The following is a 23965-nucleotide window of genomic DNA, read 5'->3' as shown; positions in this document are numbered from 1 at the left end:
GTATTTCCAAAGAAGTTTAGGAGGAGAGATGGTATCGGTATCGGCATCGGCAGATACTCAAAGTTGAAGTATCAGTATCGGTATCGGAAATCAAAAAGAGGTATCGGTCCATCCCTAATATATATATATATATACATTTTTTTTTATTGGACTTGACTTGGGATTTGTTGGTGTTGACTTATAGATAAATTGTGGACTTGTACTTGTGACTTGCAAACTCCGACTTTGTCCCACGTCTGCTCACTAAAATTAATGCTAGACTTGATTTGTTAAACAAACAAATAGTCTCAATAGAGAGTAATTTTATGAGAAGTTGGAAGCGTTGAATTTTTGGGTATGCTTGTCAGCCAACTAACCGTCTCAACTCGAAAAGATGTGCACACATGTTGAGGTGTGTTTAAGTGAAGGGAGTAGAAATGTAAGGAAAGTTGTCCATGTTTTTATGAAACATATAAACTATAGAAAAAGGAAAAAAAAGATTCTTTACCTCAGTTAAAGTACCAATACATCAATGTAGAAATATTCATACATTTCAATAAAGGTGGAGGTGTTATATAGTCTATTGTGTAATATTCAATTCAATTCAATTCAATTCAATTCAATTCAATTCAGTTTTATTTGTATAGCGCATATTTACAACAAGAAGTCATCTCATAGCGCTTTATATCTTTATTTTAAAAGCAAGTAGCAATTACAGCTATCACATAAGTGTCAAAAGTACATTATTTTTGTCTGAAATCAGAAAAAAAGTGGAATGGGAGTATAAAGTTGCATAACATGGAAATACTCAAGTTGAATACAAGTACCTCAGAAGTGTACTTAAGAACAGTATTTCTGGTTTACCTCATTGGACCATTAGACAGTTGCAACTCTCAAATTGTTGCTGCTAGAATACTGACAAGCACCAAGAACAGAGGACACATTATTCCAATTCTTAGCTGATTTCCAATTGAATCTAGAATTACATTTAAGGCTCTACTTACTGCCTACACGTCTCTAAATGGTCTGGGCTCAAAGTTAGATTTGCCTCAGCTGTAGCCATTTCTAGAAGTAAACTAAGTATAGTTCTGTCTCCACTGGTTTTGACTCATCAGTTTTATTTGATAAAGGACGTGTTTTAATTTTTTATATCCCCTCTTTTAGTCATTTTTGTCATTTATTATGATGTATTTTTGTATTTTATCTTTTACGTATTAATTTGGTTGTTTGTTTTTTGAGGGAATAACCCCTCTGTGTGATATGATGCTATATGGATTTACTAGCTCGCTTACTTGAGTAAATATTACTTTTTTTTCCACCTCTGACCGAGTCACAGCTCCCTCTGTACAGCCTTCGCGCTCATCTGGTGTAGTTCACATTTCAGACTGTGGGGGCAGCAACGCAGATACACGGCGTGCATCGTGCTGCTGTGGGAATCTGCAGAAGAAGAGTTTCTTCTTCTTCTTCTGCTTCTTCTGCTTCTTCTTCTTCTCCTCACTTCCTGCTGCTGACACCGGTAGTTCATTTTCAGATTTTAAATTCTTCCACTGCGGTTTTCAGCTCCACTTTTACAGGTAGAGTCATTTATTTTGTCTATTTTTAAACTTTTGTTGATGGACATACTGTTTGTAATTTGTTTGTTCTTTTTTCGTGGCTGTATGCTAACGTTTAGCTTGCTAGTCTGTGTTTGTCGCTAAAGCAGCCACCTCCCACCGTCAGCAACGTTAGTTTGTGGTTTGGTTTAACTAAGAAGTCAGACATACAACTGCGTATATCTTTTTTTTTCGGTTAGGGATGGAGAATTGATAACATGACTTTGAGACAGCTGTACTGTGCATTACATTTACTTTAGTTGTAGTAATTGACACTGCCAGAACTTGACATAGCTTCAGGTTTAATCGCTTAATTATCTATTTCCGAGGTCAGGAAGTAACCAGTAAGATTGTATGAAGGTGTAAATGTGAATTACAGAGAAACCCAAAACATTCATGTAGGTATTTTTTACTTTAATTGTTAAATAAACACCCAAGTGTTTCTGCACACGTACATCAACTTTGCAGGAATTATTTCTAATGCTTTTGATTAAATAATGCATGCTGTTTTTTTTGTTTGTTTGTTTGTTTGTTTGTTTTGCCTACATTGCATTTTGTTGGTTCTTAATTGCACATTATGATAGAAGGGTTGATAATATGTGGGTTCAGTGTGACCTCAGGACTAGTTCTAGTTTTATAAGCCTAAGATGTGATAACATGCAGCTGAAAGTATCTTCACAATAATCCCCACAACAGAAATTCTCCGTCAGTGTAGATTTAACTCGTGTCTATCTGTGTGTTGGTATGGGTGAACAAATTAACAACTATAACTGTAACTAGCAGTAAGAGTTTAGCCAGGATGGGTGAAAATCCCAAGAGTGAATCGATAAATCTAATTGTTTCCTTTACAAGTGATCAACAAACACACACACACACACACACATGGACATGCAGAATATTGTACAGGTCACAGTTGGGGTTTTTTCACATTAAACTTCAGATAGCTCAGCTGGTATTGTCTGCCACTGTTCAGTTAAGAGGATTTCATCAGGTGTGTATTGCTGTTTGGAGCTGGAACAGGAATGCCTGTTTTCTAAAGGTTCTCCTTCCTGGCGTGCAGCTGAGTTTGCATGTTGGTCAGCTTGCTTGCTCATTAACGTGGCAGGCAAAGGGAACAGATTATTGTGGATGTCATGTTATGTGGCTGACTGCACAGTGAAAAAAAGTTCTGTTTTAATCAACACGTACATTCATAAACGTTTTCCTGCTCTAACTGCAGCAGCACAGCGAGGTGTAACTGCAAGCTTGACCTTGCTTTGACAAATGCAGCAATTTCAGCATCCCAACTGTCATGTGATTAATCAGATGAGGGAGCCTAATCCAATTAGGACAGTAGTATGCCTGGTAGCACTCCTAAGCTTGCAGCTAGGTCAGGATATTTTTGTGAGTAAGCTCCAAAGAGGAAAGAGAGTAAAAGAGGTACAGCAGATATACTTTAGTAACAGAAAAATAGACATTTAGATGGTTTTAGTTTGCACATTTATTGTTGTTTTTGTTTGAAACCAGAGCCGACTGTGGACTACAGTCCATATTTATCCAGACGGTCACTGCATAGTAACAAGTTCAACTGCGTTTTACCTCAAGGTCCTGCACCATGTCCATTGTCAAGATCCACGCCAGAGAGATCTTTGATTCCCGTGGAAACCCCACGGTGGAGGTTGACCTTTACACGGACAAAGGTAAGCCTAAATGAGTGACTTTTAGATTTTGCACATTTTTTGTGTAGGTTAGGCTCAATAGTAAACCTAGATTAAATGTTTGGTGATTTTTTGTTGTTGTTGATTCATGCAATTTGCTATATTGTCAGTCATTTTAATATAGAGATCAGTGATTCTTCTGTATATTCGTCAGGCTTGTTTCGAGCTGCTGTACCAAGCGGTGCATCGACCGGAATCTATGAAGCCTTGGAGCTCAGAGACAATGACAAGTCTCGCTACCTTGGAAAAGGTTTGTACTTTATTTTTGTGTTTTCATATTGATAGGAAACACGTAGTTGAACGTGTGGTATGGTTTTGGCATTTTTAAAAAAAATATTTACCAGCCGATATAAACCAGCCTTATTGACCTTACAGTCTGAAGCATATTTAACTTACAAACAAAATACTTTCTCTGCTTATTTTTTATATTTTCTGTCTTTCTTTCTCATCGATATTCTTCATTCTCTCACTCTTCCTCTTTGCCAGACGTGAAAGGGTTAGTGAGTTCCCACTGCCTGTCCTTCTTGATTTAAAAACTACAATTTGATCATAGAGCAATTAATTACACGGTCAAAAGAAGCAATGATTGAATGTTCTTTTGCAATCACTCTCACATGAAATGCATGGGGAATTGTTCATAAAGCATGCTGTCACTCCAGTGTTGAAGTTTAGCATGTGGACGGACATTTCTGTGAAATAAAACTGCTTTGACGTGTCGAATAAGAGAAACAAAAAGAAGTCATTCCAATAATAAACAATCATTTGAATGCTTTTTTGTGCCAACATATGGATTTACGAATGAAGAGTTGCATGAGTTTCTAAATCTGTGGCTTTAACGTCGACATTGAAAGATTTTCCTGGAGTATTGTAAATGAATAATCACTAATCTGTCCGTCACAGGAGTCTCACAGGCTGTAGGCCACATTAATTCAACAATTGCACCTGCACTCGTTGGCCAGGTAAGACGGTAATTCTGTTATTCTCTCACTTTGTCTCTTTCCAGTTTTTATCCTAATTAAGCTTTAGATTTTCTTCAGTGATGACATCCTAGTATAAATCTTTGTGTCTCCTCAGGATGTATCCGTGGTTGAGCAAGAGAGAATTGACCAGATCATGATTGACTTGGATGGCACAGAGAACAAATGTAAGTGACAGGATCCCATACTGTTGTAACTTCATTATCAGTAACAACCATATACGTTTGTAATTATCTGAACCATGACAGATTTCTGGTGCCTTCAGTTTGTTCTTTATCCCTTTTAACACCAAGTAAATGTGTATTCCTTATACACTTCAAGTATCTTTGCTTGAAATTCATGATCAGATATGGTTTTGATTAATCACTCGTAAATTCTTCAGTGGACTTCAGATCATTACACATCTGGTTTCAATCAAAAGTAGACAAGTGGACGGTGAAATATATCTGGAAGTTTACTCTTGTCATATACGTACAGGTGTGGAAAAAAAAGGTAAAGGTAAACTTGATAATTACCAGGGATTTATTCAATTAATTATCAATTCTTATAGACTGAGACATCAGCCAAAGTCTTGTAATTAGTTAGCTTTGATCGCTTATAAACATTTGGGAGACGAGGTAGCAAAAATCCAGTTTTCCGGTGATTTTTGGGGTCAAACGACATCATTTTACTTCATTTGCATAATTTATTTCATGACTGAATCGCTTGTTCACATACGGGGATTCCCACTGATAGCCAATCAAAATTAACGTAACAGAAAGTCGCCATATACCGGAGCCGTTATACCGGGCTGCAGCGTGGAACGGGAGTCGTAATGCCAGCCTGGTATAACGGGCTAAACAGTCGAAAGGGTTAATGATCGATGCTCCTGCTTCGTGGAACTGAGATCACGTGACCAACTAAAGCAGCTATGCAGTTGTACTGTTTGACTGTGAAAACTTGCTTTGGCTTTATGTTTGAGTTCATTGTGATGCTGCATTGTGAAGCATCTCCAGTGGGACTTGGGGTATGTGCTTGGATCTACTTCTTCCTGCTGCTCCATTGCTAATGAATAATCATGTCATTTTCTTTCCTCCAAACAGCCAAATTTGGAGCAAATGCCATTCTGGGTGTGTCTCTGGCTGTGTGCAAAGCTGGCGCAGCAGAGAAAGGAGTCCCCCTGTATCGCCATATCGCAGACCTTGCAGGAAACCCAGAGGTCATCCTGCCTGTACCGGTGAGGCTTCGCGTGTCACATTACAGTTTGTTTTCCTCGTTCAGCTCACCTGGCAGTTTGCTGTAAAGTCACAGGTCTCATTTCTCCCCTCTACACTTCCACCAGGCCTTTAATGTGATCAACGGCGGCTCCCATGCAGGCAACAAGCTCGCCATGCAGGAGTTCATGATCCTGCCCATCGGTGCTAGCACCTTCAAGGAAGCCATGCGCATTGGAGCCGAGGTCTACCACAATCTCAAAAATGTCATCAAGAAGAAGTACGGACAGGATGCCACTAATGTGGGGGATGAAGGCGGCTTTGCTCCCAACATCCTGGAGAATCAGGAAGGTAAACATTTGAGCTACTGGTTGATAGTCTTCTGTGTAGCTGTGGAAGCATGCACGACGTTTGTATGGTTTTAACGTCCATTACTGAATTTGTGTTAAGTTAGACTGCATGTAAACTCCTGAAATGTAGGAAAATGTGAACAGTATTCAGCTCACTGTGTAACTGCAGGAGAAACCTCAGATTCTTGTGTTGTTATCTAAAGTTGATACAGGACTATTCAGGTTGTTTTTTTTCTTTATCAGTACAGAGGATGTCTTCATCTATATATCACTCTTGGACCTGATGCTCCTGCAGTTTTATATCACATTTCAGTCACAAATCAGCTGAAGAAATCTTGCCTTTTTTGTCCCACATTTGTTCATACTTGACATTAAATCCTGCAGCTCTGGAGTTAATTAAGGAGGCCATCGCCAAAGCAGGATACACCGATGAGATTGTGATCGGCATGGATGTGGCAGCATCTGAATTCTACAGGGACGGAAAATACGACCTGGACTTCAAGTCGCCCGACGACCCGAGCCGTTACATCACTCCTGACGAACTGGCTGATCTCTACAAGAGCTTTGTGAAGGATTATCCAGGTGACACTTTCTTGTTTCACACATTATTCAGCACGAGTCGAGCAGGACGCACAGCAGAATAGTCATTTTAGCACCAACGTGGTCTCATGAATGGGGACCTTTCACAGCTTCAATCTGTTCATCCTCTGAAAAGGCCAGACACACAGGTTTACAGCATCAAACGCCTGTTTGATCCTGAGAAAACTGTCAAACAGCAATATTCACACTTCGTCTCTTTTTTTTTTCTTGCAATTTTGTTTGATATTATCGGTAGAAAGCATGTGGTATCTTGAGCTTGAGTTTCAAAAGCATGTGAAATGAAGATCGATCAAGGAAAACAGCCGAAAGTCATCTCATTACAACCAACCTGATCAAAGCACTTGCCCAAAGGTAGATTACACAAGTTTGTCCTTTGACTTACAACGACAACACTGTGTATAGACTTTACTTGTATAGCACTTTTTAAGAACAGAATTCACAAAGTGCTTTTACATAATAAAGAAACACACAGAGAGACGAGGCAACACAGGAAAACAACATGAATAAAAGTGCAGGCGAACACACACAAGAAAAATGAAAAAGAACAGGCTGGCTCACTACTGGAGGTGTACTGGTAAAACTGATTAAACAGACGACATCACAGAGGGGAATTAAGATAAAAGCTGAAGATAAAAGTAGATTAAGAGAGGACAGCAGGCAGTACCAACAAAAAAGGGAAAAGAAACGGGCAAAAATCTAAAAGAGAAATAAAAGAGAACATCACTCGAAAGCGAGTCTATAAAAGTGGATTCTAAGAAGTGATTTCAAAGAGGATGCTGAATGTGCGAGCCTTATTTCCTCAGATAGGTTGTTAAAATCAATTCTAAAACAGACGGAACCAGTTGAGAGAAGCCAGTAAAGGTGTCAGAAACAATTACAAATTCCATCAGGAGCGTAAGTTCAAATTACCTTTCACATAACAATCTTCAAAGAACGGTAAGAAAGTGTATTTGCATTGTTATTATCAGAAGATTGTTGTTAAAAAGGTATGACTTGATATTACTGGACTGGCCTCAGGGTACCTTCACATAAGAGGTGGACTGGACGGAGACGAGGTTAAAGTGGTGAGAGAGATTGATGGTAGCCTGGAAACTATAAGGATCAGGTTTACAAAATGCACAGAAAAAAAAGCATTCACTGGGTAAAGAACAGAACATAGAGGAGGTAAAAGAATATGAAGGTAACAGGAACAGAATGCAGAAAAAGAAGAACAGGTTTATATGTCATTGTACACAGTTTTCTCTTTTCAAAACTGGAAATCAAGAACGTAAGAAAGAGAGGTCTGTAGGGATAGATGAGTAGATAGGTCAATGAGGGGCAGCGTAGCTTAGGTATGAATAGATAACACATTTACAAACCTACTTGTTTTAATGACTGAATGTGACTTTTAAAATCATGGATGCGCTTTGATTGGGAGCCATTTCAGTCAAATATCTGAATAAAATAAAGGATGAGTCCTGTTATAAACACAGGACTTTCCTTTGTTTATAACAGGAACTGTCGCACGTGCTGTTATTTCAGCAACATGTGCGACCATTAAAATCACCAGCAAACTTTGTGAAACGTGGAAATGCAACTTACCAAAAGGACGTCCAACGGGAAAGGAACACAAGATGGGTTTCAACCAAACCCAGAGGTCGACCCAAACGTACTTGTAATGATAAAGTTGTGTTACAATAACTGCATCATCCTTTAACAAACATCCTGGTTCAACTTGTACCGGCGTTACTGGTCATGGTTGTACTTGCAGAAGTTTTCCTGAGGACAGAAGAGTATCAACCACATTTCTGGTCATTGATTTTTGGTTCAACCTTGAAACAGTTTGGCGGATCTGTTGACTTGTCGCTATATTTAGTCAGCGTAGTGATGTCGCTCTGCTCTTACGTTAATTGAATGAGCAATTAAGGAGCCTTAGCTAATTGTAGGACACAGATTCATTTAGGAGCTGCATGTTGGTGTTTTTAGGTTTTTTTTTTTGAAGTAGCTGCAGCTCGATCACAAATATCGTTGATAATCTGTGTAACCGTCTGTTCACAGTGATGTCCATTGAGGATCCGTTTGATCAGGACGACTGGGAGGCCTGGACCAACTTCACTGGCACCACAGACATCCAGGTTGTTGGAGACGACCTGACGGTGACGAACCCTAATCGCATCAGCAAGGCTGTGGACGAGAAGGCCTGCAACTGCCTGCTGCTTAAAGTCAATCAGATTGGCTCAGTGACAGAGTCCATGAGGGCGTAAGTCGACGTTTTAAACCTAAAATAATCACGTATGTAAGTCGGTTTAATATTGGAGTATATTCCCCAGTACGACCTAGCTTGGTTTCAGACTGCTGGACTGATGATGCCCATTAATGGATGTTTACTGACAGAAAAAAATCAACCAATCAGAGCTTAGTGGATGAGATTAAGGAAGTAGAGACCAAAGAAAGGACCACAAAGTGACAATCGCACCAACGTGCAGCTTCCCACACTAAATAAAATACAAACAAATGAAATAAATAAGATGGATAATCGTAGAATACCATGGTTATCATGTGGAAGTAGTTTCTTTTTAAATAAAGTCTCATTGATGGCCCTGCAGGTGTAAGATGGCCCAGGACAGCGGCTGGGGAGTGATGGTTAGCCATCGCTCTGGTGAAACTGAAGACACCTTCATTGCAGATTTGGTGGTCGGCTTGTGCACTGGACAGGTAAACATTTGCAAAAGACATAATAAACTACACATGCATGCCCAAAAACTGTGGATAAAATACATTTTTCACACATTTTCAGATCAAGACCGGGGCTCCCTGTCGCTCTGAGCGTTTGGCCAAATACAACCAGATCCTCAGGTGAGTCCTCTTCTGTAAAGGTGTTGTTATAAAATACAAATCGTGAATGGAGTCTTTTATTTACCTGAGCTGCAGGAGGTAGCAGGTCTTATTTTGGTCTGAAACCTGGTTTTGATCAGGTTCCTCTTGCCCCATTAACCCTCTGAAGTCTGCTGACAAACCAAATGTAAGAGCAGGACGGGATTAAAGGACGACACAGCAAAGTGGATCAGAACAAATTAATATGTTATATTACAGTGGTATAAATGGACATAATGGTGACATGTCCAGGCGTTCACACAGTCTTGTTTTTTATTTGTTTACATCAGCTGTGGCCTGAGCCAACATGTGAGAAGGTGGATGGGTTTTTATTTGAGAAAATGCAGTATTTAACCTCGCAAGTTTGTTTTATTGTTGTTATTTTTGTGCAATAATTTTGTCTAATGCCTCAATAACTTTCCTGTCAAAGAAAAACTACTTAGAACTACTGTGTGTGTCAGCAGTACAACATAAACTGCCTTAACTTGTCTTGTGTCCTTTGTTTTTGTCAGTACATTAATCTAAATATTTCCATATCTTTAAGCAGCGTAAGTGTGAAAACTAACTGTGACTCTTCAATTGTAGAATTGAAGAGGAGTTGGGAGACAAGGCCCGATTCGCTGGGAAAAACTTCAGGAAGCCGCTGGAGTGAATAGACGGAAGATTCACTTCGCATACGATTGGATTCATTCACACAGATGCACAGCAACACAATGGGCAATGAAGGAAAACACATCTGAGCAATAACGATGAATGTAGAACTACTCACACGCTAACTGCAGCGATGAGTTCATAGAGAACGTACTGTAACTACCGGAACAATCAAGTCCTCTGTTCTGTTTCTAATGTGGAGTTAAATGCTAGACCTGAAAATAAAGAGCAATATTTATTAACGGCACTTAAAACTGTATTTGCAGCAGCTGCACTTGGAGACACAATTAATAAAACAAATTGTTAGTGACGAAATGTATTGTTGTTGTTATTTCACCATGTTTCAGTGTCTTATTTCAACATGATGGAGTGAAATTAAATGACAATCCAGGCAGATTATCAGGCGACAGTGACCCACGGAGACATAAATCCTCCCAAACAATCGAAGAAGATAAACGAAGTATTACAGCAAGCTTAATAGAGATATTTACCCTATTAGTCATTGTAGCTTATATTATTTCAGCCTGTTTTATCTTGTAAATGTTTTAGATTTACATTTTTCTTAAACCCCTAATCCTGTTTATCATCCACAGCCTCATTGACACGACCTAAATGCCAAAATCCAATGCTTAAATAAAACTTAAAGCTGAGTTTGAACCCTTAAATTGCCCTTTGCGTGTCCAGCCCAGAGCGTCCTCACTCTGCACAAACGTGCCCACGCTGAGCTCTGAACTCAAACTGGTCCCCATAAAAAAAGTAGAGAGAAGCTTATATGCAGCCACGCAGACACTTTATACATAATTTAAAAGTCTTCTGCATCTTTGCATCCAAATTCAGCAGCTTTAAAGTGGTTATAAGAGGCTGACTTTAATCAGTGTGAGCTGCCACTTGTCCAAACTAATCAGTGTTGGTCGTTAGCTCAGGAATGTGCATTATTAAACACCTCTAACAGCTCACGTGCACCGAGTAAACACACACGACGCCCTTTGCTGGTTGATGGATAGAAGAGACGCTCTCGCTGTTAATGGAAAACACAGAACAACCTGTTTCTGCACAGAAACTCAAATGTTTAGTGATTAACAGCATTTGGCCTCCAAACGGATTCACCCAAGAAGCAACGTGTGGGTTTGCAGACTGTCAGCTTTGATAGTCTTTTGGGGAAAATGAGTTTTAGTTTGGTCATCACACATTATCTCTTCAGAGTTATTTTAAAACATTTCTTTATTTATCAAAGTCTAAATATGCAGAAATAAAAATCATACAACAAATGTGAGATAAACCTTTATTAATCCAACAGTGGGGACGTTTGTAGCAGCAAAGATGTTGCAAACATTCAAGTAATGCAGCACAAAAATAAACCAAACTACACATATGTACTAGTTCTAAAAATGACACTATTGCACGTATCAGTGGTATTGCACAGATTGTTTGTTGATGAATAGAAATATCCATCTATCAAACTACACATGAACACACACATTATTTAGAAGAATATAAATACATAACAGTATTGATATTGTATGTAAGTGCAACATAGATCATCAGAAACAGATTAATTGCCAGGTAAAGTTCACACAATACGAGGAATGTGTTCTGGTGGGTTGGTGCAACAATAAATATAGAGAAAGGTACAAGATAAAAATATAAAAATAACTTTAAAAAAAAATAAAAGTAACTAAAAATAAAAATAACTAACAGTGCAAAGCAGCAGCAAAAAATATTGTGAAGAATTAAAGTTAAATTTAAATGAGAACCATACAACTGTAGTATTATTTACAAGAACACTGAGGATGTATATTGATATTTACATGTATACAGATCTGTGCAATATTAATACTGTAATGTTTTTTAAAAAAAAATCAAATATAAGTTTGTGTGTATTATGTAGATCGATAGATAGACTTCTATAAGAGAAAATATATAAACGTGTGTGTGTATAAAACTTTATTATTGTGTCATATACTGTTTATTATTATTGTTATAGTTCTTATCAAATTGTTGGTTTTATATGATGGGATGCAAAATATGTACCAGTATACCTAAAAACTTTTTATAATAGCTTTAATAAATATATTACATATATTTATTTACATATATAAATACTTTTTTTTTTTTTTACAAATACAAAAATAAACATGCATTGACAGTATGTAATAACATATTTTATTATTTTACCGTTTATTATTATTATTAGTAGTAGTAATAGTATTATTATCACATTGTTGCTCTATATCTACTATTTCAATTAACGGCTTTTTAATTTTTTTATTTATTTTTTACATTAGGGATATTTACCTTTGGGTATTAAATACTTCCTTCAAAACAAATCGGGCTCTCAACAAGCAAAGACAAGTGTGTTTGTCGCCATCACGGCGCTAAATGAGTGGATCCCAGCAGGTCTTATATAATAATGTTTAATAACCGCAGCAGCAGCAGCAGCAGCGCTACAGACTCTCTGTGCTTTGATTCATGGCCGCCTGTGCAGCAGCAGCTGATGAAGCCCCAGTGTCTCCTGCTGCTGCTGCTGATCCGCGGCACATGCTCAGTTATGTACACCCAGACAACTTTGAAGGCTTAGCTGTGGCTGCTGAGGTCATTGCACTGGAAGAGAAAAAAAAAAAAAAAAAAAATAGAGCGAGTCCCTCCACTACACCGCCTCCATTTTGAATAGCCATGTAATAGGGGATTCGCATAGTTTGTGTGTGTATCGCCCACTGCGCTGCGTAGTGTCAACAAGCCACAGCCAAACATCCCTCGACATGGACGACCTGTTCAGTCCGCGGAGGTAACTTAAATTAACTCGGCGTGTGCGTGTGTGTCGTGTGTTTGCGGTTTAGTTGCGCGAAAGGTGCCTTTTGGTGTTTCGTGGCGCTACTTTGAGGGCCGTTTGTATGAAATAGTCGGAGTGTCAGTGGTCACGAAGTTCGCGTCTGGCTAACAAGCTAGCCAAATAACAGCGTTCCTGTCTCGTTAGCAGCTAGCAGCTCCTGCGGACGGAGCGCCTTTCTGGTTCGCCGTAATGTGGCTTAACAGTTATTTGTGCGGCTGATATTTGAATAATGTCAGTAAAAACCAGCTTAACCTAACGTGTCGCTGGTAAACACGTTTAATGAAGCGGCTGTTAAATTCCCGTACGTGTATTCAAACGGGCGGCTGCTAATGTGTGTCAACACCGTAGTGCAATGCTAACGCTCGCATTTATTATTGATCGCACACTTTAGCGGGGGGTTAACCAGATGGAGCAGCTAGCATGTCAACCTGTTAGGATCTCCGGGGTTAGCACACACTGTTCTCGTAATGGTGACTGTGAAAATTAGCAGCTCGCGTGTGATTGATTGACAGTGTTTTGCGGTAGCTGGAGCGTCGGGTTTCATTCATGTAATATAAGGAAACGACGCGGGTCACAGCTGAGATTGGCTCTCAGTCGGTGGAGGGGCGGGATGTTGTTGTGGAAATCAGTGTGCAGGCAGTGGGAGGGAAGCTGACAACTTCTACACAGATCGATCATAGGTGTGTGTGTGGGTGCGTTAATTAGCAACAGTTAATGCACGTCAGGCTGACTTTAACTGCACAGCTGGATTTGCTTTGCTCTGCTTACTCAGCAAAATGGTTCTAGTCACTAAAATGTCATGCAATATTAACAAACACTTTTTAATCCTAGGAGCCTGAACAGCACACAGGGCGAGATAAGAGTGGGACCAAGTCATCAGGTACAGTTTGATGCAACGAAAACGTTTTAAACTTTAAAATATGTGGTGCCACTATAGTAAAGAAATGCAGGATGTGTGGTTGGAAAACATGTTGCAATCAGGGCTTCATTTCCCAAAACAAATCTTGAGATGAAGAGATATGGTTCAAAAGAATTGCCACAGAAGACACACTCAAGGCCCCCCGCTGGTGAAAATCGGTGTTTTGATCTTGTTAACATGCCCATAGCATGCTCTTTGTAGGCTGGCATCATGCTGGAGTGGGCCAGCAACCCGCTCAGAAACACAGATTTACACTTGAAGAGTTCATTTGCAAAAACAGATAACTCCATCTTCACAAACCTTCAGAACTTTTCCATCGTCTGCCTGAGACTTAACTTAAGGTATCTCTGTTTTCGTCATGTCGTTTCCACTCAACCTCAGTTTGATTGATCTTATCTCAAGCAAACAACAAATCTACACAAATGGAGTTATCTGTTTTTGCAAATGAACTCTTCACTTCTAGTTTGTCATATGTGCAAACTTAAAAACAGTCTTGTCGACTTGCAGTGTGGGCCTCTGTGTATCATTCAGAAGTTCAAACATGTAAGTTGAAAGTACTCAAGTGCAGTAATGTTTTACTTTATGAGCACAGTAAATGGTGAGCTGGTGTGCTTGAGCTTCAGTGAGCAGGGTGGACGTTAATAGAGGCAGTAGTGATACATCTAAACCGTTTTCAGGCAAGGATGGGTTACTTTCATGGGAAAAATCTAAACATGTAGGAGGTTTAGGGGTTTAATTATTGACTTTTAAGAAGCTCCACAATCTGCCCAGATCTATCATTTTCAGTGCACTTTGTGTGTTTGTGTCATGTTTCTGATCTTCTTTAACATCTTATTTTGTGACACAACCTGCAAAATCGGTTTGATGTTAATGAAATCCTTTATCCATCGATTACTTCAATAATCATTCTACTGATTGTGTTTATATCAGCTATTCCTAAAATGAAAATGTCCAGTGTTTTGTGAAGGAGACAATGTTGTAAATCAATATGGGGCACACGGTTGCTATTTTCTTCATCTGTCCTTCTGTTTTACTGCAGGCCAAGCTACCGGAGCTGCAGCCACGGCCTGCACCTGGTTTACAGAGTCAGACGGAGAGCGAGGAGCTCATGTGGACGCCTGGGGTCAATGACTGCGACCTTCTCATGTACCTCAGAGCTGCGAGGTCAGTGTCTGCACTGTGTTAGCCTAAAGCTACCGGTAGAGGTAAATTCTGTCAGTATATTACTGTATGTGAAGCGTAGGGCCGTGCAAGTCAGCAAAAAAAAAAACAATAAAATAGTTTTGACAAACATATTCTGATGATATAAACCTCAGTGTCCTTGCTGAACAACAGAATGCTGTTTAATGCATTCAACTAAATAAATGCAAACATGATCTAACATAACTGTTTCAATGCTGTAACTGTAAAGAAATATGTTATTTCTATACGTACTCATTAACAAGAGTAGAACACACACATAACCAGTACCATAGCTAGCTTTTATTACACAGTAGTTGGGAAAAGTCCAACGTCTGTGTGGTAAGGCTCATTTTTAGCTGGTTGCAATGCATTTAAATCAGTTTAAACATATTTCATTTCTCAGTTCATGTATTTTCGTTTGAATTTCTTGCACCAAACTGCATGTAAATGACTAACTAACGTGATTGAAGGCTGCTTCCATTCACGCTGGATTTAGTGCATCTTGCTGTTTCTCAGGGCTTTCTGTATTCATTTAGGATTTCGAACACATTTTCCTTCGTCAGCACTTGTGTCAGTATAAAAAAAAATGCAGAGTAAGTTGCTCCAGTCAGACAAGTGTCACGTTAGTTTGCTCTTAAGCAGGCTGGTTATTGTCTGCTTTCCCTGTTTACTTGATTTCTTAAATGTCATGCAAGCAAGAAATGTTTTAAAGAGGACGGGGGGATTAGGAAAAGCTCGGTTAGCGCCATTAGTTTTCTGCTGCAGGAGCCAGAGTTTGTGTTAAGAAGCAATTTAGAATCACATGAAACATTAAAAGTCTAAAGTGGCTCCTTCAGTATTGGTTTAATCTAACAACATATGTTTGATTTTTCAAGGAGCATGGCAGCGTTTGCGGGGATGTGTGACGGTGGATCCACAGAGGATGGATGTTTAGCAGCCTCCCGTGATGACACCACACTCAACGCTCTCAACATGGTGCGTAGCACAACGTGAATTATCTCCTCATCGTCCTGTACATTCCAGGAGCAACACTGTATTGCAAATGTACAAAAATCAATCTTTTTTTTCTTCTTAATTTTAGCTCCATGCAAGTCATTATGATGCAGCAAAAGCTCTCCAGCGTCTGGTTAAGAAGCCTCTCCCGAAACTTATTGAGAAATGCTGGTCGGAAGATGATGTGGTGAGACATCGTTTGTGGTTACACTCGTCCTTGACAGTGTGTTGTGGAGTCAGTTCTCACTCCTGTACTCTGGTTGCTGCTGATTAAGGCACGTTGACTTCATGTTCCTGAGAAGGAATATCCTTTTAATTGTTTGCTTTGTTGACTCGGTTGCTAAAATCTAAATCAAATCTAATATAAATGTAAATGTACCCCCTACATGGGTTTACTCTATATGAATGTAAAACAGTGAACAATAGCTACGTAGAAATAATAATAAACAAGATAATTAAATGGTGACGTTAAAACCAGCACAGTTACAAAATTGTGTTCTCAAATTAGCGTGTGAATGCTTCTATGATTATGGCGTTACTAGCACTCACAGTTTGCTAATAAAGTCACCAGAATAAATGTAGCATAGGATTGATTAGCCCCTTTAGCTAACTCTCAGTAGCCCGATCTAGTGAAGCCAATGCAGAGGAGACTTCAGTCTGTTTCTTTGTAATGGTCAGCAGGGGGCGACTCCTCTGGTTGCAAAAAGAAGTCCGATTGTATCGAAGTCAGTGAGGAAATTATCTTACTTCTGACTGGATTTGTTCCCTCAGAAAACACTTTCCTAATGAGTTTACAATCTCAATCACTAGTTTCAAGACTCCTTCAATATAACACGGTGTTCATTTAGTTAATTATGGTCTCATTTAGATTTAAATAGACGGTAAAGCCGGGTGTGTGATTGACATGTCGCTGGGTGTGCATAGTGTCCTGGAGTCAGATCTCGCTTGTCGTGACAGTCAAATTCCAAACTTAAGGATTCAAAGCAATAGTCTACAAACCAGTGGGTGGCGTCATAGTAGCTGCGTCCATGTTTTACATACAGTTTGTGGACTGAGCAAGGTGCGATTTGCATCTTTACCATGATGTGTCACTGCAGAAGTTTCCAGCAATTGGATAAAACCCCTTTTAAAATGTATTGAACATATTTAAAAGTGCATATAGTACAGATGCATTAAAAAAAAAGTTAACTTGCCTTCTTAAATTGTTCTTTAGGTGGCGTTTAATTTGATTCACACCTGCAGCAGCGTTGTCTTCTAACATCCACGATAGTTTTGACAGCAAATTGGTTCCCTGCTTCCATTTGTAATAACATTGTCAGCTGCTTGTTTGTTAAACTGTATTGCGTATAATAACTTTTAAGTGTTCTAGATGATTTTGTTTCACAACCAAATATCATTTAATTTCTCCTGCCTCTCTCTTTTCCCCCAGAAACGCTTCATCAAAGGCCTGAGACAGTACGGAAAGAATTTCTTCCGCATACGGAAAGACTTTCTGCCCAGCAAAAAGACTGTTAGTAAATTTTTTTGCTTACAAAACAGTTTGTAATGCATGCACCGGTTTGTTGTTGTGATATTCTTGATGTGAACTTTCAGTTATACTAAAGTCTGTGTTCTTCTCTTCAGGGAGAGCTGATAACTTTCTACTACCACTGGAAGAAAACTCCAGAGGCTGCAGGGACGAGAGCTTATCGACAACAACGCCGGCAGCCATCGTCTCGCAAAGCGAAAACTCGATCTGTGGCGGCCCCTGTGAACACCCCATCCAGAAACTATTCAGGTGGGTACTTATTAATGCCCTTCAGAAAAGTATTGCCGTGTCTGTTGAAATGATTAACAGTCGTGTGATCACATGATCTGGACTATGTGTGAGCTGATGTTTTCTTTTGCAGTGGATGCGAGTTCTGCCAGCGAGGATGATCTCGACAGTGAAGACAGTGAACAGGAAACCAAGAGCTGCAGCCACTGTGGTGCAACCAGTGAGTTTTTGGCCTAATTTGCTGTTTATCACATTGAGCAGTGCTTCATGCGGCACCGACCAGCTGCAGATTTGAACCTGAGACCTTTCAACAGCCATTTTGTCTTTGAACAGGTTCTAAGGATTGGCACCAGGGTGGTAGAGACAACCCGCTGTTGTGTACGACTTGTCGCACGTATGAGAACAAACACGGTTGTCTGCCGCCAGCTCAGAAGTCTGCTAACGCTCCGTTCATGTTTAAACCTGTTAAAGCGGAAGAGGAGGTGAACAGCAAGCATGGCATGAGGACGCGGCGAAGCAGAGCACCGGTAGGCCTGAGACTGACAGATCTGACACATTATTATTATCCAGTTGTTATTATTGTTATTATTATTATTGATAATAATTCTCTCATAATGTTGTGTCAGTTTTATGAGGGGAAACATTGCTTTCCTGTCTTGGGTTTTAACAAGATTATTATTATTATTATTTTTAGCAGTTGTCATCTTTAAGAAGTGGCCACAGGAGGCTCACAGGCTCCCCGACCAGCGAGGATCAGCAGTCCAGTAACCAGCCCTCCCCCAGTGGAGGGATCTCTAATTCTTTGAGATCGTCTTCCACAGATAATAAGAATGACTCCACTAAGAAAACAAACAAGGTACACATTATATATACATTTCATTCATATACATGTGGGACTTCTCATCTTGTCCTAGTATGCAGAAACTGTAACTGAACGGAATCCTACAGCCCGGTGACAATCTCACCAATGCTCTAACCACCAGATGTTATGATTTGTATGCAGTTACGTGGGTTGGACTCAGCCATGTGTGCAGGATAAATAGGTCATTCTTATTTGAGGTTTCTGTGTCAGTCATCATCATTGTTTGGTGTCAACAATTAACACCACGGCTGTTTCTGCAGAAGATAAAAGAGGAAATAACGTCACCAAAGACAACAAAACGTGTACGGGAGAGTCCTGCTCAGGAGCCTGACGAGCCTGAAAAAGTCACACCTAAAAGGCCAAAGACACAGGTGAGAGGGCAGCAGCACAAGTTTGGTTTGATGCTTGAAGTTTTGTTGAATTTAGCACATCTGTGATTACCTCGCTGCAGTTAGTGTTTCAGTGTAGAGAAACACCTTTTTATAATTCAATAAGTGTGATGTCCACTGGTTTGTTTGTTCCTCCAGGACCCACAGGGCTCCCGGTCAGAGGGAGAGGCCGAGGTCGAGGAGGAAAGCTCGTCAGAAAGCCGGAGTGCTCAGGATGATGGCAGCAGTGACACCAAAGACATTGATCAGGACAACCGCAGCTCCTCTCCCAGCATTCCCAGCCCTCAGCAGGGCAACGAGAGCGACTCCGACTCGTCCGCCCAACCCAACGGCGTCCCATCGGAACCCGTCGCCCCTGCTGCCGTGCTGGCTGACACCCCAGTCCCACAGGCCCTTTCCTCTCAGGGCCCTCCCGTCGCTCCTCAGCCACCGCAGAGCATGCCCTCCGCTGATCCAGCTCAGAGCCCCCCTCCTCCCTCTCCAGACCCCCCTCAGCCAGCCGCTGGTCAGTCAGCTGCCACGGTGGGCTCTAACGGCCGACCCGCCTCTCACTTTCTCCCTGGTCCATCACCGCTGCCATCGGCTCTGGGTCAGGACCGTCCTCTTTCTCCAGCATTTCAGGTCCCGCCTGCTCTCAGCTCTGCGCAGCCTCTGCCGCCATCTCAGACCCCTCAGCGTCCTCCACCCTTCTTCAGGGAGGCACAGCTCCCCCAACCTCCCCTCTCTGGCCCCCAAATCAAGCCTCCTCCCACCACCCCTATTCCACCGTCACACAAACAGCTGCCACACCAGTCTGCCACACCGTTCCCCCAGATGCCCTCTAATCTCCCCCCTCCTCCTGCTCTAAAGCCCCTCAATGCTCTGCCCAACCAGCATCCTCCAGGTGCCCCCCCTCCTCCTCTTCAACTGATGCCACATCCGTTGCCAGTGCAGTCACTTCCAACCCAACTCCCAGTGATCTCTCAGGTGCAGACCCACCCTGGGAAGAGCGTGACTTCTTCTCACCCGCCTGCTGCAGCCTCCCACCCTCTCAACTCCGTAACGTCATCCTCTGCTATCGGCCCCGTCCCGAGTCTGCAGCCGTCTTTCCCTCCTCTTCCTCTGAGACCGTCGTCGAGCGGCGCCGCAGGAGGGCCACAAGTTCAGATCAAAGAAGAGCCGCTGGATGAGATGGAGGAGGCTGAGAGTCCGCCGTCTCCTCCTCGGAGCCCCTCACCGGAGCCCACCATCATCAACGTGGCAAGCCATGCCAGCCAGTCTGCACGGTACGTTTACAGTCGGGCTGATAATGTGCCACTATAACGTTTCACAGCTGAAATGGATGATTTTAGTACCTTATTTGGAATGCAAGTGTTAAAAATCCATCTGTGTTTGCATATTCATAGATTCCGGGTTTTTCAATGTGAGATAAGAATGTGGAAATCCCATATCAGACAGGAAGTAGACCCAGACACGCCTCCCTGACCCACTATTCATCCACAAAACCGTTCTTTGCAAGCCATGTTCTCTGTCCACACATCAAAAATGGCTGAGAACCGCTAATATCTAAACCACTTATCTGGAGGAGAACTGATCCAGAATGACCATAAGAGGTGTCACTCAGGTGGAATGCAGATAATATTTACATCAAGTATTGGAGCTAAAGCGCCCATTACTTTTCATAGAGATAATTTTAACATTTGCTTTTGTTTTAGACTCTCCGGTTAAACCTCAAACTTGTTTCAAATCTGCCTGATTGCTGATGTGGTTGTTACTTTGTTGATTCCTGCAGAAATGCATTTATAACTGACTGAATTTTGCTAAAACTGCAAAAATAGGAATCAGATTCAACAGTAATGTGAATGAGATTAAAGCTCCTCAACCTCTGAAGGCATAATGATGTGACTTTGTGTGAACTCATTTGAAGGCTTATGCTCATAAATGCACATCTGCTATTTCTTTCAGATTCATCAAGCATTTGGATCGTGGCTACAACTCCTGTGCTCGGACAGACCTTTTCTTTACTCCACTGTCGTCCTCCAAGCTGGCCAAGAAGAGGGAGGAGGCTGTGGAGAAGTCCAGGAGAGAGGCTGAGCTCAGCGCTCGGCAAGAACGCGAAAGGGAAAAAGACAGAGAGAGAGAGCGAGAAAGGGAGGCAGACAGAAATGCTGTGAGTGCAATGTTCCTTTTATTAAACATCTTGTGTCACACAGAAAATGTGTCCGCCATCTCACACGCTCTCTCCTTGCTTACAGAGAGCCTCCAGCTCCTCCCATGACAGTCGTATGAGTGAGGTGCAGATGACAGCTCAAGGCCACGGGCGGCCCTCCTTTGAGCAGCCGCCCACCACTGTAGCCGCTGTGCCCCCTTACATCGGCCCCGACACGCCTGCCCTGCGCACCCTGAGTGAATACGCCCGACCCCACGTCATGTCTCCCACCAACCGCAACCATCCTTTCTATGTGTCCCTGAGCCCCGGTGAGCCTCTGCTGGCCTACCACATGCCGGGCCTGTACAGCGCCGAGCCCAGCCTCAGAGAGCGCGAGCTGAGAAACCTCCGGGAGAGGGAGCTCCGCGAGAGGATGAAGCCCGGCTTCGAGGTCAAACCACCGGACCTGGAAACCCTGCACCCCTCGGCCAACCCCATGGAGCACTTTGCCAGACACGGGGCGCTGGGTCTCCCACACATACCTGGGCCTCCCCACCACTTTGCACCCTTCCATCCTGGGCTGAACCATCTGGAGCGGGAGAGGATGGCGCTGGCAAACCCTCAGCTGCGCCCGGAGCTGAGTTACGCTGAGCGGCTCACTGCAGAGCGGCTTCATGCAGAGAGGATGGCCTCTGTGGCCACTGATCCTGCCGCCAGGCTGCAGATGCTCAATGTGACGCCGCATCATCATCAGCACTCTCACATTCACTCCCACCTCCACCTGCACCAACAGGACCCCCTCGGTCAAGGTGAACTGAATTCCCGAGCTGTACTCCTCCTGGATGTCTCAACACTGCCTATTTATTTAGTACCCATTTACTGTATGTTTTCTTCTTCATACAGGCTCCAGCCCTCATCCTCTGGTAGACCCGCTGGCAACAGGACCACGCTTGGCCCGCTTCCCTTTCCCTGGTGGCCCAATCCCCAATCCTTTACTCAGCGAACTTCCTCATGATCATGAGATGCTGCGCCACCCGCTGTTTGGTTTGTAATCCCAACTCGTAACATCCTCACTGACCCCAACTCAAGTCCTTTTTTGAGTTTAGGTTCTTTAACTTGTACTTTTTTGCTTTCTGTAGGAGCTGCATATCCCCGAGAGCTGCAGGGCCCGATTCCTCAGATGTCTGCTGCTCATCAGCTCCAGGCCATGCATGCTCAATCTGCAGAGCTGCAGAGGATGGCGATGGAGCAGCAGTGGCTACATGGGCATCACCTACATGGAGGCCCTCTACCAAGTCAGGAAGATTATTACAGGTGAGGCTTTTACATGTGTTGAGGAATTTGATGTTAGCAAGGCTTTGACAGTAACTGCTGTTTCATTGTTGTTGATGCAAAATAATATGGAGTTTAAAAAATTAGGTTATATTCTAAAACAAACGTCATGTTACAGAGACCTGGTTCAGCCTAATCTCCCTCGTATTGACTCTCCTTATTGAGGCTCCCTTCCAAGTGGAGTCATAGTTTCAACCGTTGTAGGAAATCAGCAAGCGTAAATTAATGAATAGTTGGCAGTGCTGACTTATAAACACACCTTTCATCTGTTGACACGCCTTCATCTGCCCTGTTATTTAGTTGCTCATAAAAAGGGGGTGAATAAAAACACTTAATAAAACTTGCTCTTACTTGCGCTCCACTGAAAATAACTAGATAGTGTCTCTGTCAGCGATAAAAGTGTGAGATAGTTTTTTGTGGCTGTGAAACTTTCTGGAGCACTCCCTCTCGGTATTGTCTCAGTGGTTTTCGGTAATTGCACTCTTGCACAACAAAGGAGCCAAAATGGCTGCTGCGCTGTTGCTCAGTTAGACACACGCAGAATGTATGCACAGAGTCTTTACTTGTCTTTCTTTGTGTTTTTTTTTTTTAAAGCCGTCTGAAGAAAGAAGGTGACAAGCCATCTTGAGTTGCAGGTGGTGCATGCCCTGAAACCCTACGTATACTCAATACTGTGTACTTTTGAAACTGTAAGAGAATATTTTGTGTCCTTTTTTTTTTTTGTTTGTTTTAATATATTTTAGAAAAAATATTTGTGGATCTTTATGTGCATTCCTTGTTCAGCACTTACTAGGACTGTCAAAGTCTGTCTGAGATTTTCATATCGCTTCAGAATTTCTACTAGTTTTATTGTTAAAATAGTGAACGGTCTCACCCGTTGACGTGAGATTTAAAGTGACAGGTTTTCTCTAACCAACTGTTTCATACGCAGTCGTAGAAAATTTGCTAAAGTTAAGCTCTTATAAAGGATATGAAAACAGACTGACTTTGGTGTTGACTTTAAATACCCCTATAATGATTTCTTAAGGATTCCCTTGTACAGAATGACATTTAAACCCGTGTGTGGATGATTGTAACGACCTAGCATGACTCAGTCTTCAGTTTTCACCAAACTAGAGTAGCAAGTTGCATTGTGGTGTTTAGACTTCGAAAGCTTAGTAGAGGTTGAAGTTACTCTTAAATCTGCTAAAATATTTGTTTAAATCCTAAAGTTTTATAAATCAAGATATCTTTTCACAATATAACCGAAGCTTTTATTCACTCATTTTTGAGACTGTACATACTACATGTTCACACAATATTCTATATGAACGAGTACTATTGATATATCGGTAGATGTGAACACTTGACCCTCGATTCAGCACGACAGCAGTAAATCATAAGCTAAACACAGTATATAGTATTATGAGGTGCGCTAATTATGAATTGGACCATGATTTGTCTGTAAGCAAATCCAGAAAAGTGTATTTACATGGTTTTGATGAGAACAACCTGATTTGATAGAACCTACATGCTGAGCGTTTTAATGGAATTTTAAAAAGAACTGCCTAAATTCAGTATTTATGTGACATAATATGAAAGTGTATCCATGGCATATTTATTTCAATAAATATTTCTGCAATGATACCTTATTCTCTTTGCACTTCATGACGTTCCTCAGCTTCCTGAAGAGAACAACAGAA

General features: G+C 41.5%; 2 protein-coding genes across 4 annotated transcripts; both read left to right on the top strand.

Annotated features, from left to right (window-relative positions):
• Positions 1-1450: 1450 nt before the first annotated feature.
• On the top strand, positions 1451-10207 carry eno1b (enolase 1b, (alpha)). Its single transcript, XM_008285439.1, has 12 exons — positions 1451-1553; positions 3156-3250; positions 3423-3518; positions 4169-4227; positions 4343-4412; positions 5328-5461; positions 5567-5789; positions 6173-6370; positions 8426-8627; positions 8974-9082; positions 9165-9223; positions 9827-10207. The coding sequence occupies exons 2-12, from the start codon at positions 3166-3168 to the stop codon at positions 9891-9893; spliced, it is 1302 nt and encodes a 433-aa protein (XP_008283661.1). The 5' UTR covers positions 1451-1553; positions 3156-3165; the 3' UTR covers positions 9894-10207.
• A 2353-nt stretch (positions 10208-12560) lies between these two features.
• Positions 12561-23909, top strand: rereb (arginine-glutamic acid dipeptide (RE) repeats b). Of its 3 annotated transcripts, none has more exons than XM_008285419.1 (17): positions 12561-12677; positions 13554-13602; positions 14681-14805; positions 15699-15798; positions 15905-16003; positions 17246-17326; positions 17440-17593; positions 17706-17792; positions 17906-18099; positions 18270-18428; positions 18695-18805; positions 18962-20088; positions 20768-20972; positions 21058-21760; positions 21855-21995; positions 22091-22265; positions 22878-23909. In XM_008285419.1, the coding sequence occupies exons 1-17, from the start codon at positions 12652-12654 to the stop codon at positions 22909-22911; spliced, it is 3570 nt and encodes a 1189-aa protein (XP_008283641.1). In that variant the 5' UTR covers positions 12561-12651; the 3' UTR covers positions 22912-23909. The 3 variants fall into 3 exon arrangements, with proteins under 3 accessions (XP_008283641.1, XP_008283649.1, XP_008283635.1); XM_008285427.1 differs by having other exon boundaries at positions 18267-18428; positions 18698-18805; XM_008285413.1 differs by having other exon boundaries at positions 18267-18428.
• The last annotated feature ends 56 nt before the right edge of the window (positions 23910-23965 follow it).

This window comes from Stegastes partitus, unplaced genomic scaffold (assembly GCF_000690725.1).
Source record: "Stegastes partitus isolate 25-593 unplaced genomic scaffold, Stegastes_partitus-1.0.2 Scaffold10, whole genome shotgun sequence".
Lineage (NCBI taxonomy): Eukaryota > Metazoa > Chordata > Actinopteri > Pomacentridae > Stegastes > Stegastes partitus.
Note: the sequence above shows the minus strand (reverse complement) of the source record. Positions and strands in the feature narration are given on the sequence as shown.

Coding starts and splice junctions, on each gene's coding strand:
- eno1b (XM_008285439.1), top strand. CDS start 3,166: ATGTCCATTGTCAAGATCCACGCCAGAGAGATCTTTGATTCCCGTGGA. Junction 3,519..4,168: donor GTCTCGCTACCTTGGAAAAG/GTTTGTACTTTA, acceptor TGTCCGTCACAG/GAGTCTCACAGGCTGTAGGC. Junction 9,224..9,826: donor AAATACAACCAGATCCTCAG/GTGAGTCCTCTT, acceptor CTTCAATTGTAG/AATTGAAGAGGAGTTGGGAG.
- rereb (XM_008285413.1), top strand. CDS start 12,652: ATGGACGACCTGTTCAGTCCGCGGAG. Junction 17,327..17,439: donor TTCTGCCCAGCAAAAAGACT/GTTAGTAAATTT, acceptor TCTTCTCTTCAG/GGAGAGCTGATAACTTTCTA. Junction 20,089..20,767: donor CATGCCAGCCAGTCTGCACG/GTACGTTTACAG, acceptor TATTTCTTTCAG/ATTCATCAAGCATTTGGATC.